Below are 14,358 nucleotides of genomic sequence, written 5' to 3' on the forward strand. Positions count from 1 at the left end.
GAAAGAGTGAAGGCGAAGGAGAAGGATCTTGAAGCAAGACTGAAAGCTGTGAAGGAGAAAGAAAAGTCCTTAAAAGCAGAGCAGAAAAAGTTCCAGATGGAAAAAGAGCAATTGCTCGAGGACAAGGAAAGTCTATGTAAATTGAAAGACGAGATTGAAGGGATTGGATCTGAGACTGCTAAACAAGAGTCAAGAATTAGGGATGAACATGATAGTCTTAGGGTTACAAAAGAAGAGAGATTAGAGATTTCAAGGCTGCGGTCTGTACTAAAGCAGCAGATAGAGAAATGCAAGCAAGAAGAGGAGTTGCTTTCAAAGGAACGTGAAGAACTGAAACAAGAAAAGGAGAGATTTGAGAAAGAGTGGGGAATCTTGGATGAAAAGAAGATTGACATTGCCAGAGAAGAAAAGGAAATTGCCGATGAAAAGGAGAGACTTAAACATTTGCAGCTCTCACAAGAAGATAGGTTGAAACAAGAAGAGATCACATCAAGAGACTATTTGAAGAGGGAGTTTGATGGTGTTAAGATGCAAAAAGAATCATTGGAAGCCACCATGGAGATAAATAAACAAGCTTTGTATGAAAATGCCAAAAATGGAACAAACCAGATGCTTCAAGATCTTGAGAAACAGAGGAGGAATCTCGTCACAGAGCTGCAGAGGCGAGAGGAAGAAAGTGATAGAGGTTTTGAGGAAAGGGTGATGGAATTTGAGAAAAGAAGCCAAGAAGAACTTGATAAAATTGGCCATTTAAAGAAGTTGACTCAGAGTGAGATGGAAGAAGTGCAATACGAGAAGCATGCTCTGCAAAAGGACAGAGAGGAAATAGCCATCCAAAAGAAGAAGTTGAAAGGACAACAAATTGAGATTGGCCATGACATCAACGAGCTAGGTGTACTTAGTGGCAGATTGAAGGAGCAACGAGAAGAATTGGTCCGTGCAAGAGAATGCTTTCTGGTATTTGTGGAGAGGTTCAAAGGCTGCAGTAACTGTGGGGAAATGATCAAAGAGTTTGTTTTGTCTGATCTTCAAATAACCGATATATCAGAAGGAGATATACTTCTCCTTCCAAGAGACAACAAGATGGTAAAAGCCCAACATGTTGACAATATTTCTCCCGACTCTGGAAACATCAAGAACGGTTCTTGGCTTCGGAAATTTGCATCCAAGGTGTTAAGCATATCCCCGATCAAAAAAGGGGATCAAGTCACTGATCAGGGTATTGGTGAGAAGCTTCCAGAATCTGTACAGGCTGACGATATTCCTGATGCAGAGGCAGGCAACGATCCTGAACCATCTGCCACTGAACAGAGTTACACAGACAGTAGAATTCAAGAAGCTCCTGAAGAATCCCTTCAGTCAGACATGAAGAGTGATAAACCTAGACGCGGTAGAGGTAGAAAAAAGCCCGTGAGAGGTAGAATGCAATCAGTAAAAGCTGCTTCTATAGATCCCAAGCCCTCACAGGAAGAAACTCCAAGGAAGAGACAGCGAGAACAGGCTTCTAAAATTACAGAAGCTGAACAAGAAGCCGGTGATAGTGACGAGGGTGTAGACAGTGTCAAAGCTGGTGGACGTAGGAAGAGGAGACAGACGGCTGCACCAGTCGGGCAAACCCCGGGGCAGAGCCGGTACCACCTCAGAAGACATAGAACGTAAGTCTATAATTTTTCTTTTTGGAATATCGACTTGAAGGTATTGCGATAACGTGTTCAAGAAATTCAATGCATTCTCTCTATATCTTGTCGATCTTGAATTTGTGTGAGATGGTTTCAGTGTAGGAGTAGAGAAAGATAGTGCACAAGCATCAACAGACCCTGGCCCTTCAGCTGCCATGGAAAAACAAGATGTTTCTGATGGTGGTACCAAAGCCATACTGAGTCCTGAGGATGCTCCTATTCTACCGAAAAGTGATCACGGTAAAAACAGCAACCACAAAGAAGTACTGGAAGTGATAACACAGGAGAGGATCGTTAGGGTATGATTCCGAAACAAATATAAGCTGTTTTTTACTTGTGACACATCCTTGATTAGGAGAGAAGCTTTTAATGGAGATTGTCCTCCACTGCAGATATGTCAATGCGCATCCAAATGCTCACCCCCTTTACATCATCGTAGAACATTAACGCTTCCCATCAGCAAGCATATTCATAGTCAAGTCTTTAACAATTCTTTCTTATCGCCCGTTTTGACATAGGTTGAGAAGTACACGAACGTCAAGGACGACGACACAGGAGACGGGCCAGCGGAAAATCTGGAGATGGAAGCAGGAGGGAGCGAGCAAGATGATGAGAATGTCAGCATGATTGAGGAGGATGAAGAAGAAGAAGAGGAAGAGACAGAGCACCCAGGTGAAGCTTCCATAGGGAAGAAGATATGGACTTTCTTCACCACCTGATTTCTCAGACTAGAAAGGATGCAATCCCACATCATGGACCATGACATGATAATGTAAAACCTGACTTACGGTTTTCTTCTCTATCTTCCTCCCGGGACTAAAAGGGAAGGAATCTTTAAAAGAGTGGAAGATTGTTCAATGAGAGAATGAAGGATTTTGTTGTAGTATTTTCAGAAAGTCAAGATCTTTAGTATTGTAATCAAATCTAGAAGCAGTTTTTTTTGTCTTTTTATGTGACGATGGTACAAAGAGAAGATCAAAGATTCAAAACCAACCCAAATGACATGAAAGAAGGAGAGAGAGTAGATGACAGAGGGGTGATGGACCATTGGGGTGTGGGTTTTGGGACCTTGCTTGCATAAAAATTAACACAAATAAAAGGCCAAAACACAAAGTGGCAAAAGCAGAAAAGGACTACACAACTCATAACGAGGATCTACCAAGAAACCAAATTTAATGAGAGAGAAGAGGAGGGGGCACTCTGTAGATACGCCCCCACATTTCAATGTTAAGACAATAGTGTGGTCCAAAATAAAAATAAAAAAATATTTTTTTTTTATAAAAAAAAGCCATGCATTACCACTATTCATTACACCCTCTCATACTTTTTATTTACCACTTTTTTTTAAAAAAAAAAAAAATCTCAGTCTGGTTCTCTTCTCACTAGCCCTCTTCCCATAACCAAAAGGGACCCGAGAATTTCTTTTTTCAAAACAAGTTAAGAGTTACCACTTACCGTACTCTAAAGACTTTGAATTATGTGATAATTATACGAATAAAGCTTAGTAAGTAATTGTACGTTTCTAAAGAGTGAAATGGATGAATCTTAAGGTGAATTGCTGAATCCAAAGTTTTCGGTTTATAAGTTATACACAATCTTTAACTAATTCTGACATAGATTTTGTTCAAGTTTTTTTTACAATACGGGAATTCACGAGGTTTTTGGTCTAATATCTTTCAAAAGATTGGAGAAATTCGGATAAATATTTTTTCCCACATTTTAATTTGAACTCGAAATGAAAGCATGCTTTGCGAGAAGTTTATTTTTACTTCTCGACTATAATACTCGTACCATATAATTCTAAATTTCACATACCCCATGTTTCCTACGTAACTACTGCTCGTATTGATTAGTTATTTCATTGATTTGTCGGTCCATCCATGCATATAACATAAGAAGGGCCTTGGCGGGTGGGACAGAAGAGAAGGGACATGTGTATATATGTAGAGATCAAAGCGATGACCGATCTCTCTTGTATTGCATGCACTTGTATATATATATACATATACATGCGTATATGTAAACCCCTTTTGTCTTCTGTTTCTCATGCAGATTGGTCCCAAAACTTAACCGTTCAACCAAACCAGTTCCTGTGACCGGTTAAAGTTTCCACCTTTTTGAGCCCTAACCATTTTTTTCCTTCGTTTACAGGACAAAATAATGGAACCCATTAATGAAATTACAGGGAAAAACAACCTAAATTCAGAAACCTAAAAGAGAAAAGAATAGATCTCAAGAGTTCAGAGATTATAACAGAGAGAGAGAGAGAGAGAGAGAGAGAGAGAGAGAGAGAGAGAGAGAGAGAGAGAGTTACAAAGAGAGTGGATCTTTGCCTTTCGTTTTCAATTGCGTTATCTCCACATGGTTTCTCTCCTCCTCCCTCTTATCATTTTCATTACCATTATTGCTCTCTCCTCCTCCTCCTGCTTTGAGAACTGTGTCCTGCCTTTAACGATTTTCCTTTGATTTTAATGGTTATTGCCGAGTCGTTGTCTAATACCCGAGACCCTAAAGCCTACAACTTTATACTTAATTTCCCCACTTCTTGCTCTGGAATTTGTCTGGATATGTTGTTACAATTGCATTTGTATCAGAAAATATATCCATAATAACCAGAACTCCAAACGTTTTAACCAGCTTTGTTTGGTTATCCGGACATGTGGATACCAGTCTTTGTCTTTGTATAAATGTGTGATATGTGAAAAAATGTGAAGACAGATTCTCATTCTTGGCCTTTCCTCTATGAACCCTAATCTCTCTGGGGGAGAGAGAGAGAGAGAGAAGATAACAAAGAAAGCTCCTCTGTTCTCTGTTCTTCTCTTTTTCTCCTGAGCTTTTTCTCTTGCTTTTCTTTCTTACCAGGGAGGAACCCTTTCGGTGTTTGATTGACAAATCTTGTTCATATATCAACCAACATGAATGGTTTTCAATAGGGTCCCATTCTGATGTTCTCTTCTCATCCATCCTCAAGATATTCTTCAGCCTCTTCCTCTTTTTTCCTTCTTTAACACTTCCTCTGATAGAAACAGATGCAGCAAAAGGAATATCTTTTAGGGAAGATAAGAACTTGAGCCAGCCCATTTGTCTGCCCGTTGGTTCCAATCCCCTTTTTCCCTCGGCTTTTCTTTTTTCCAACCTGTGGTAATACCCTTCTGAAGCGAAGATGGTGTTGTCTACAAGGAGATACTTGGCCTTGTTGCTGTGTTTATGGTGTTTGTCTGGTTTGGGGATGGGAGAAACAGAGGAAAGTGAAGGTGCTCCCATGGAGAAAACAGAGCAAGCTGCTCTCTACTCTGCAATTCAGGGCTTTGTCGGTGACTCTTGGAATGGCTCTGACCTTTATCCTGACCCTTGTGGTTGGACTCCCATTCAGGTTCTCTCTCTCTCTCTCTCTCTTTTTCACTTCCTCCGAAGTCAATAGAACAAGAAAAGCTAAGGCTTTGTCTGAGAAAGGCAACACTTTGCTCTGTGTCCTAATCTTACAGCCTAATCTCATGAACAATAACGAGAAACCAAAATGATCTACCCATGAGTTTCAGTTACCAAGATTTTGGTATTTGGACTCTAAACTCCACCAAAAGAATCGAACAGACGAAATTTAGAACCTTTTTCTCTCTGATCTCTGGAATCTTATATCATACGAAGCTGGAGAAGAAGATGGCAAGTGTCCAATTATGTTTTCATGGAAGTAATTCAACCATGCAAAAGCTGGCAATAGAAAAAGAAAAAGAAACAGATCCCTTGTTGACATTTATTAACCAATATGGCAATTATGTATGTATTGCCAGTTTCAAATTCCTGCATTCCATTTTGGTTATAAAATCTTACGCCATCTTCATGAAACTTTTTCCAGTGGGATAGATTAATGATTATCTTCAATCTCAGAGAACAAAGCCCCACCCTTTTCCTTTGTGTATCATAGTACTCATGATCTTGATAATGTTTCACATCATTACATATGCAGCATAGTTAATGTTTTGATCACAAAAAAATCTTTTTTTTTCTTCTGCAGGGTGTTTCCTGTGACATGTTTGATGGTCTCTGGTATGTAACTGGTTTAAGCTTTGGTACTGTGCAAGACAACTCTCTTGCCTGTTCTAAGTTTCCGGAGATCAGACCGCAACTCTTCAATCTGAAGCACCTGAAGTCACTCTCTTTCTTCAACTGCTTCATTTCGCCTAACCGATATCTGTCTTCGATCTCGGACGAGCAGTGGCTAGAACTTTCTACAAGTTTGGAGACACTGGAGCTCAGATCAAACCCGGGATTGATCGGTGAAATCCCTTCCGCGATCACTACCCTCACCAACCTGCAGTCCCTGGTCGTGCTGGAAAACCGGTTAACAGGCCCATTGCCAGAGGATATTGCCAAGCTAACCGGGTTGAGACGGTTGGTACTGGCTGGAAACCGGTTTACAGGCAAAATACCGGAGGTCTTCGGGTTAACCGAACTGCTGATCTTAGACTTGAGCAGAAATTCTCTATCTGGGCCATTGCCATCAAGCGTGGGAGGACTGAAGTCTCTGCTGAAACTGGACATGAGTAACAATAACTTGGAAGGCAAGTTACCTAGCGAGTTACAGTTCTTGAAGAACCTGACGCTTTTGGACATGAGGAACAACATGTTCTCAGGAGGGCTGACCAAAGCGATTCAGGAGATGAGTTCCTTGCAAGAGATGGCCATGTCCAACAACCTCCTGGGCGGGGACATGATGGGAATAAAGTGGAAAAAGATGGGCAATTTGGTCATTTTAGACGTCTCCAACACAGGCTTGACAGGCGAGATCCCTTCCTCCATTGCAGACCTCAAGAAGCTGAGGTTTTTGGGTCTGAGCAACAACAAACTCACAGGGAAACTCATTCCGAAAATGGAAACCGCAATGCCATGTCTCAACGCGCTTTACATAAACGGAAACAACATGTCTGGAGAGCTGGAATTCTCTGGAACGTTCTACCAGAGGATGGGGAGGAGATTCGGCGGGTGGGGAAACCCTAACCTGTGTTACCCAGATGGGGAAATCTCGGACAGCGATCACATTCCGTACGGAGTGAAGCCATGCAAGTCAAATGAGTTGACTTTGACCGAACCCAACTCCCAAACCCTAACTTTTGACAAAAGGGTCGATATAAAAAGCTCAAAGGTCGCACCTTTGGGATCATCAAGCTCTGTCGTCTCTCTAGGATTTTTCTGGATCGCCTTGTCATCTTCTCTGGCTTTCTTCTCTATTGAATGCTGGAGCATTGCTTGAGAAGAAGATGCAACATGTTTTAGATCTTTAGAAGGAAGAAAAAGAACCGAACTTGTGTTTAGATCTTCATCTAATGTAGATGTAATAGTTGTAATTTCTCGGAATTGTGTAGCCTTTTGTCTCACTCAATCGCTTAACAAAATATCAAATATTCTATTCTACATGTTCTTGTTTTTTTTTCCTTTTCCATAGAACTTTGTTACATCATTTTGGACCGACATAACCCCCAAACAAATTTAATTACGTAGATATGAAAAATTAGCTTTTTCTTTAATTGTCCTTCAATATTTTTGTATAGAGATTAATCTCTCTAGCGAGTAACAGTTGAGAAGATGCTTAGTGGGTGGGATTTTCTGCAACAATTGCAGGAACTTAATTATTAATTTTTTGTGATTTCTTCATATATATATATATATATATTATACATTTGTCATTAGGGATTCACAAATATTTGTGATTGTGATTGGAGGCAATAGTTTTATTATGAGTCATTTATTACGAAATATTTAATAATTTCATTTAAAATTTTATAAATTTTATAAAAAAATTAATGAAGTAATTGGGGCCTATGACCCAACCAAAAATATGTAAAATATATATACATAACATTGAGATGGTCTATCAAATTGGGAGCATTCAATGCAAAAGAAAAAGAAGTTAATGGCTTTTTAATGCATTGAAAATGAGACGTGGGGCAACGTTTTTTTTTTCTCAATCCACCAAAAAAAAAAAATAGAAAACGTGGGCCGCTTTGTTAGATCTTATTATAGGACTTAGAGTTTTAGCTTAGCTGTGGGTCGTACTTTGGTACCGGTGTGGGGAATTGACCACCATTAATAATTACAGTAGTCCAAATAATATAAATTTTTATCTAAACACTATACTCGAGATATTTCGGTATGATTTTTGTAAAGTCGAATCGAATTCCATTTAACAATATATAAATTATATTCAAAATGAAAATTAAATAAATATAAAAACAATAAAATATCAAAAAAAAATTTAAAATGGAAATTTTATTTAACAAAAGCAAATTGGATTATATAAACCTTAACAAACTTAAATCCGTTATAACTGAAATAAAAATTCAATTAATTAATCGATTTTTATAAAATTGAAAAAAAAGTGAACCAAAAAGTATTCCCAAAATATTACTGAAATCCAAAATATATTTCTACCATAAATTCAATGTAGAAAGTGATGTCCATTAATTAGAAGCAAGTATTACAATTGATAAATCAATGTAAAAATAATCCTAAATAACGCATACACACACATACATTTATATATATATATATATGTATAAATTAGTTAGAAATCTTACTCTAATAAAATCCAATATGATAGAAATTAAAAAGCATTCATAATTTGGAAAGAACTATGTATGATATCTGCAATTCCAATGAGTGAGTGTTTGTTCATTGAAAAGACTGCATATTTATAATCATATTGTCATATCATTAATTGAAATGTTGTATTATTGATTGATGTGATTTTATCTAAATATTATTCAGCTCGTTTAACCATCAAATAACCTCTTTTCTTCTTTTCAATTCTCTTTAATTTTGTGTCTATATATTGCAATATGATTAAAAAATCTTTAAAAATAAATTAACATAAATATATTCAAAAGGTCAATATAAGAAGACACAAATAAAATATTAATTTTTTATATTTTTATTACTATCTAGATATCAATTTTAAATTTTATTTATATTTTATATTTAAATAAAATTAAAAAAATTCGTACAAACATTAGTTTGATTGCTACAAATCAAATATGACAATGATTTTGGATAAGCAATGGGAATGACATAAATATTATTGTGAAGGCATAAATACCAATTTAATTTTAAAATAACCAAATTCATTGTTATAGAGCTAAATATATAAATCTAGGTATACAATGAAAGAAAATGAAGAACTAGTTAATGTACAAGATTTTAATGTGTATAAATACATTGATAACCGCAGCATTTACCATACGATCTATTTCACATAACCGTATATAACGAGTATTTGAAGTCATTATTGAAATAAATATGGTAAGTTATATCCCTTTTTTTAGGATTGATTAAAAAAATAGAGATAAATTTTATTAATTGTAAAAGTAAAACACTGTTAATTCAATGCTATATACTATCGTGTATATATATATATATATATATATAATATTTAAAATTACACATACATTCCCTTGTTTAGGTAGTTTGTGGTGAAACGATTTCGGCTATTTGTTACATGTCATTATTCATTCACTATTTGAACTTGTTCTTTTATGACCAAAATCAATGTCTTTGATTTGGTCTCCGCATCTTGTATTGAAGAAAACATGACGCAATGCCAAGAATTCGATCGCAACTTTTGTTTGTATTAATCCATCAATCTTTTAAAAAAAATGAAAATACTTAAATACAATGAATACGAACGTATGTTTTCATGTTTTTATAAACATTAGATGTACGGAATTCTCATTTCATTTATTGTTATAATTATTCTTAGAAATAATTGACTAGTTATATTCGATGGGAAATAAAGGCTACTTACTTCAAATTATTATATTATATTACAAAAAAAATATATTACATATATATATATATATTGAACTATGTTTTGGTTTCGATTTTATGTTCCTTTTCTTTACACTTTTTACCAAATTATACCTTTTTATACTATAATAATCTTGCCGTATGTTTTATTTGTTTTTCTCAGGTTAGTATTGTTGAGAAACAAAATAACAAGTACAACTCGGAGAACAAGAGAAAACCATGAAAGAAGACTTGGAGCACACTCAAGGAGCCAAAGCCTTGGATACAATCAGAAGGTTTGGAGACACACAAGCAAATGGAGACTTGGATTCAAATGGAAGCTTTGGAGGATCAAGACAAATGTGCAAGTAGCCGTTGGGAGTGCAGAAAATCAGCATTGGATTCACACACACATAGACAGAAGCTTACCTTAACCGAAGATACTCATGCTTAAGATTTACCATACTTAGACCAGATTTTATTTCTTTCCTTTCTCTCTTGATTGTATATAGCCGTTATGTACATTCTCTTCATGTTTTCTCCTCTATATAATCTGTACAAAAGGCCACGAAATATAAATGAGAAAATACAAGTGATCCTTTTCATATTATTGATCAACTTTTCTTCTAGTTCGTTCTCTCTTTTGTGCATGAGTTTCGGCCACTTTTTGAGTGCATAAAGTATTTTATTAAATCATGAAAAATTTAATAATTATTAATTACATATATATATATATATATATATATATATATATTGTTTAGTTTAGTATAAAAACATTTAGCTGAGAGTAGTTGGCTGTAGGGATGTCAATTAAGCCCGGAGCTCGAAACCCGATCCGAGCCCGTCCGAAAATTATAAGGACATGGGTCTAAAAAATGTAGGCTCATTAAACTTCGGGCTTTCGGACCTCGGGCCAAATGGGCTACGGGCCGGTCGGGCCGGGCCAGTCGGGTCTCGGGCCGGGCTTGAGACCCGTTAATTTTTTTTTGTTTTTTCTAACATTCTTTTCTAAACCAAAGTTTTACCTCTCTATACTTATAAATATGTGTGCCAAATATATATATATATATTTGAACCAAATGATAAACTTTTATATCTTGGTTCCAATTAAACTTTTTAAAGTGACGGGAGTTTTGAATTTCTTAACCATATTACATCATATATATATAAGTTTACATTTTAGAAAGGATAGAAGTTTTCAAATATATATATTTTTAAACATTTGTTTGTATATGAACATATTGATTTTTTTCTATAGGTTTTAAATTAATTACATGATAGAATTTCTTTTTATATTATGTTTGTTATTTTTTTTATCACGTTTCAAAGTTTTTAATCGCATGTTGTGGTGTTGGAGAATTGAACAATTGGATAATTTTTTCAATTTTATTTTTATTTGTGAACTAAATGACTTTGTTGTTATCGGTTTTAAAAATATTTGTGTTGAATGTTTATTATTATTATTATTATTATTATTATTATTATTATTATTATTATTATTATTATTATTATTATTATTATTATTATTATTATTATTATTATTATTATTATTATTATCGCAAAAAAAATATTTTTATTTAATAAAAAGCCCGAAGCCCGGCCCGAACCTGCCCGAAGCTCTGTAGGGCCGGGCTCCGGGCCATCGATCCTAGACCCAAAAAATAAATGGGCGAACCGGCCTGGCCCGAAAAATTCTAGGCCCGAATTGAACCCGATCCGAACCCGGCTAGACCCACCCATTTTACACCCCTAGTTGGCTGTGGTGGTTAGAATTCCACATTTCAAGGCACAAGTATAATAAAAAAAAAAAATTGTAAGCAATTTTTCGAAACATGTATATGCGTAGGAAAATTTAAAAGTCAACCTTTTTAAGAATCTTGTGCTTGATTTCAGTTTTATATTCAAATATTTATTTTGTATAACAAAATATAGAAACAGGCAAATATGTTCAATTTTAGGCTTTAAGAGAATCAAGGAAATGTTATCAGGATGGTTCTCCGGGTCTTGCCTCGACTACATCCACCTTAAGTCCAGAATCAACTTTTGTATATGAACAGAGCCGTCCCAAACATTTTCGGGGCCCTGTACAAAAAAAAATACTTATTTTATTTTTAAATTTTAATTCTAATTTTAAAAAATTAAATTTATAAATATTATTAAAATATTAATAACAATAATTGTGATAATAATAATATTATTAGAAATAATAAATAATCATAATATATGATTAAAATATATAAAAAAATTATATTTTAAAGATTTATCATTTTTAAAAATAAATATTTAAAATGAATGATATGATATAAAAAAATAATTTTTTAATAATTAGAGTTAAAAGATCTAACGTTATTCTAGGATAATATAGATTTTATTTTAAATTAATAAATTTAATGATATTAATATAAATAAATTATGAATTTAATATATGGTGATTACATATAACTCAAAATATTTATTAATTGATTATTACGACAAATGATTTAGAAAAAAATGGTCTTAATTTTATATTAAATACTATAAATTTATAAAAAAAAATAAATTTAATGGGGTCCACGTCATTTGAAAAAGTGTAAAAAATATTTTTAAGTGAATTAAACAAAACTTAAAAAAATTTGTTATTTTAATTTTTTTAATAAATAGTACTTGTAAATTGTAAATATAATAATTTTTTAAAAATATGGGTCCCACCTAAATTGTGGACCCTGTGCAAATGCTCCGGTTGCACATGCTCTAAGACGGCGCTGTATATGAACCATTTTGGTCTAAAAATTACATCTCTTCCCACTGTTAACTAAAAGAATATTTAATTTCATTGTAAATTAAATAATTTTTTAATCAAAATCGTGAAATACCCCATAATAAAATTAAATTTGTTCGTACAATATTTCGATTATACATTATACCCCCAGTTATAAATGATTTTCGGTCCGTCACTACTTTCCGCCACGGGGTCACCAACGGTTGGGTAATAAAATTGCATGTTATTTTGAAAAAAGAAAACAAAACGGTTTTTATTTATTATTTGAATAATTGAAATTTTCTATCCAGTTTTGTGATATCTCTATTCCTTGAATTTTTCTTATAATTAGTCAAAAAAAAGACCAATGTGACTATTTTCAGCAAGCTTCGCAATTTTAATAATTTACGACGAACCCAAAAAAAAGAAATAAAAACGAACGAAGAAGAAATGTCTAAATTTGTTAAATTAATGTTTGACCGAATATTTTTGTTAAAATATAGTCGCAAATTAAATGTTGTATGTGAATAAATGTGCAAGTGGTGCCTGCTTTGATATTTCTGATTTTGTTTTGTTTATAGTCTAGTTTTTTTTAAATTTTCGAAAAATTCCAACTAATGAATTTTGTATGAAGTTTTAGTTTGTTTCAAATTTTACTACAGTTGTGTTTTTATTACAAAATATTTATCTTATAAAACATCATTTCGATTCAACTTTTTCTATAATTTTCACATTTAAGAATTTGATTGATTTGGTTTAAGCAATTACTCTATATATTTTTTTATATAATTAAATATTATTCGGTTCCAAATATTTAGTGACCCCACGTAAAAGATTGTGGATCAAAATCCAAGGAAAAGGCCACTTACGTTTGCATTGGAACGTATGTTGTTGGAACCTAATTTGATGGGATATGAAAGGAGATTAAATCGAAGGTTATATTATATAGTCGGTCCATATCAAATTACATGTAGAATTCAGGTTGATATCCATATCAAATTCGAATAAAGAAATAAAACAAACAGATGAATCATGAAATGCCACGTGTCATCTCTCTCACTTTCTTACAAGACCTTCTCACGCAAAAGATCTTCTTGGTACACATTGTTTTAACGTGTTTTTGCATGAGAACTTATATATATATATGCATATATATATATATATATATATATGAGTGAAATGACCTATTCAATGAATTTTTTTGTTAACTTAATGAATTTATTTTATTACTATATGATTAATTATTGCTTTGTTTCTTATGAGATTAATATTTAATCATATGAACGTGTTTCCTAATCGCCAAAGATACAACGAATCTCATATATATATTGTAACAACACAATCGACGACGACGGTCCATATTTATTTATGATTTATACACAAAAACACTTCCCTAATTGATTTAGCTTATTTTTATAGTTAATGTGATATATATATATATATATATATATTGCAATTAGAATTATATATACTATAACGTAATTAATATCGACTTAAATTACTCCAATTAATTCTTAGTTCTCGTAACTTCCAATAAATATATAACTATCAATTGCGTTTTGCTCCCACCACAACGACATTCCTACCAATTAAAAAAATCACAATAACGGAAATATTAGAGAAAAAAAAACCAAATTGGTAATAAAAAAAGAAAAATAGAAAATAAATAAATGAACAAGTTAAAAAAAAAAAAAAGTCGCAGCCGGCGACCGAAATACTTTGAAAAATAATAAATAAATTCCATAAAAGAAACTCAACAAAATCGGAAAGAAAATTTTCAAAAAAATATTAAATAGAAAATTCAAAGTCTCTTTAGCGTACGCTTCACTTCGCTTCTCATTCCCTTATTTTCCCCCTCATTTCCGCCACACTTTACAGATACACACACACACATATATATATACACACATATATATATTCGCAAACGCAGACATAGATTCATTGTTTCATTCGTTTATTCATTCATTCATTCATTCGCTCCCACAACAAAAAAAAAAAGGAAGAAGAAAAGTAGCTGAAGAATCTGTTTGGTTGGGAGTTTAGTACCATGTCGTCCAGAGAGGTTCTGTTAATGCTCTGTTTGGTTATGTTCTTAACGGCGGATTCTTTAGCCGCCGCAAGGGTCAGACCGTCGATGATGAAGATGGCGGCGGCGGGGGGGGGGCC

General features: G+C 33.8%; 2 protein-coding genes across 2 annotated transcripts in view; both read left to right on the top strand.

The window, feature by feature from the left end:
• The window catches only part of LOC104822178 (protein CROWDED NUCLEI 3), a 5,232-nt gene extending 2,602 nt beyond the window's left edge, over window positions 1-2,630 (top strand). The window contains exons 7-9 of the mRNA XM_010553326.2: window positions 1-1,655; window positions 1,777-1,978; window positions 2,198-2,630. Coding sequence (XP_010551628.2) covers window positions 1-1,655; window positions 1,777-1,978; window positions 2,198-2,398 — 2,058 coding nt within the window. The 3' untranslated portion in view covers window positions 2,399-2,630. The remainder of the gene's footprint in view (window positions 1,656-1,776; window positions 1,979-2,197) is intronic.
• A 1,373-nt stretch (window positions 2,631-4,003) lies between these two features.
• Window positions 4,004-7,088, top strand: LOC104821970 (piriformospora indica-insensitive protein 2). Its single transcript, XM_010553014.2, has 2 exons — window positions 4,004-5,052; window positions 5,692-7,088. The coding sequence occupies exons 1-2, from the start codon at window positions 4,843-4,845 to the stop codon at window positions 6,925-6,927; spliced, it is 1,446 nt and encodes a 481-aa protein (XP_010551316.1). The 5' UTR covers window positions 4,004-4,842; the 3' UTR covers window positions 6,928-7,088.
• Window positions 7,089-14,358: the final 7,270 nt, after the last annotated feature.

The sequence above is a fragment of the Tarenaya hassleriana genome, unplaced genomic scaffold (assembly GCF_000463585.1).
Source record: "Tarenaya hassleriana unplaced genomic scaffold, ASM46358v1 Cleome35, whole genome shotgun sequence".
In the NCBI taxonomy this organism is placed as follows: domain Eukaryota; kingdom Viridiplantae; phylum Streptophyta; class Magnoliopsida; order Brassicales; family Cleomaceae; genus Tarenaya; species Tarenaya hassleriana.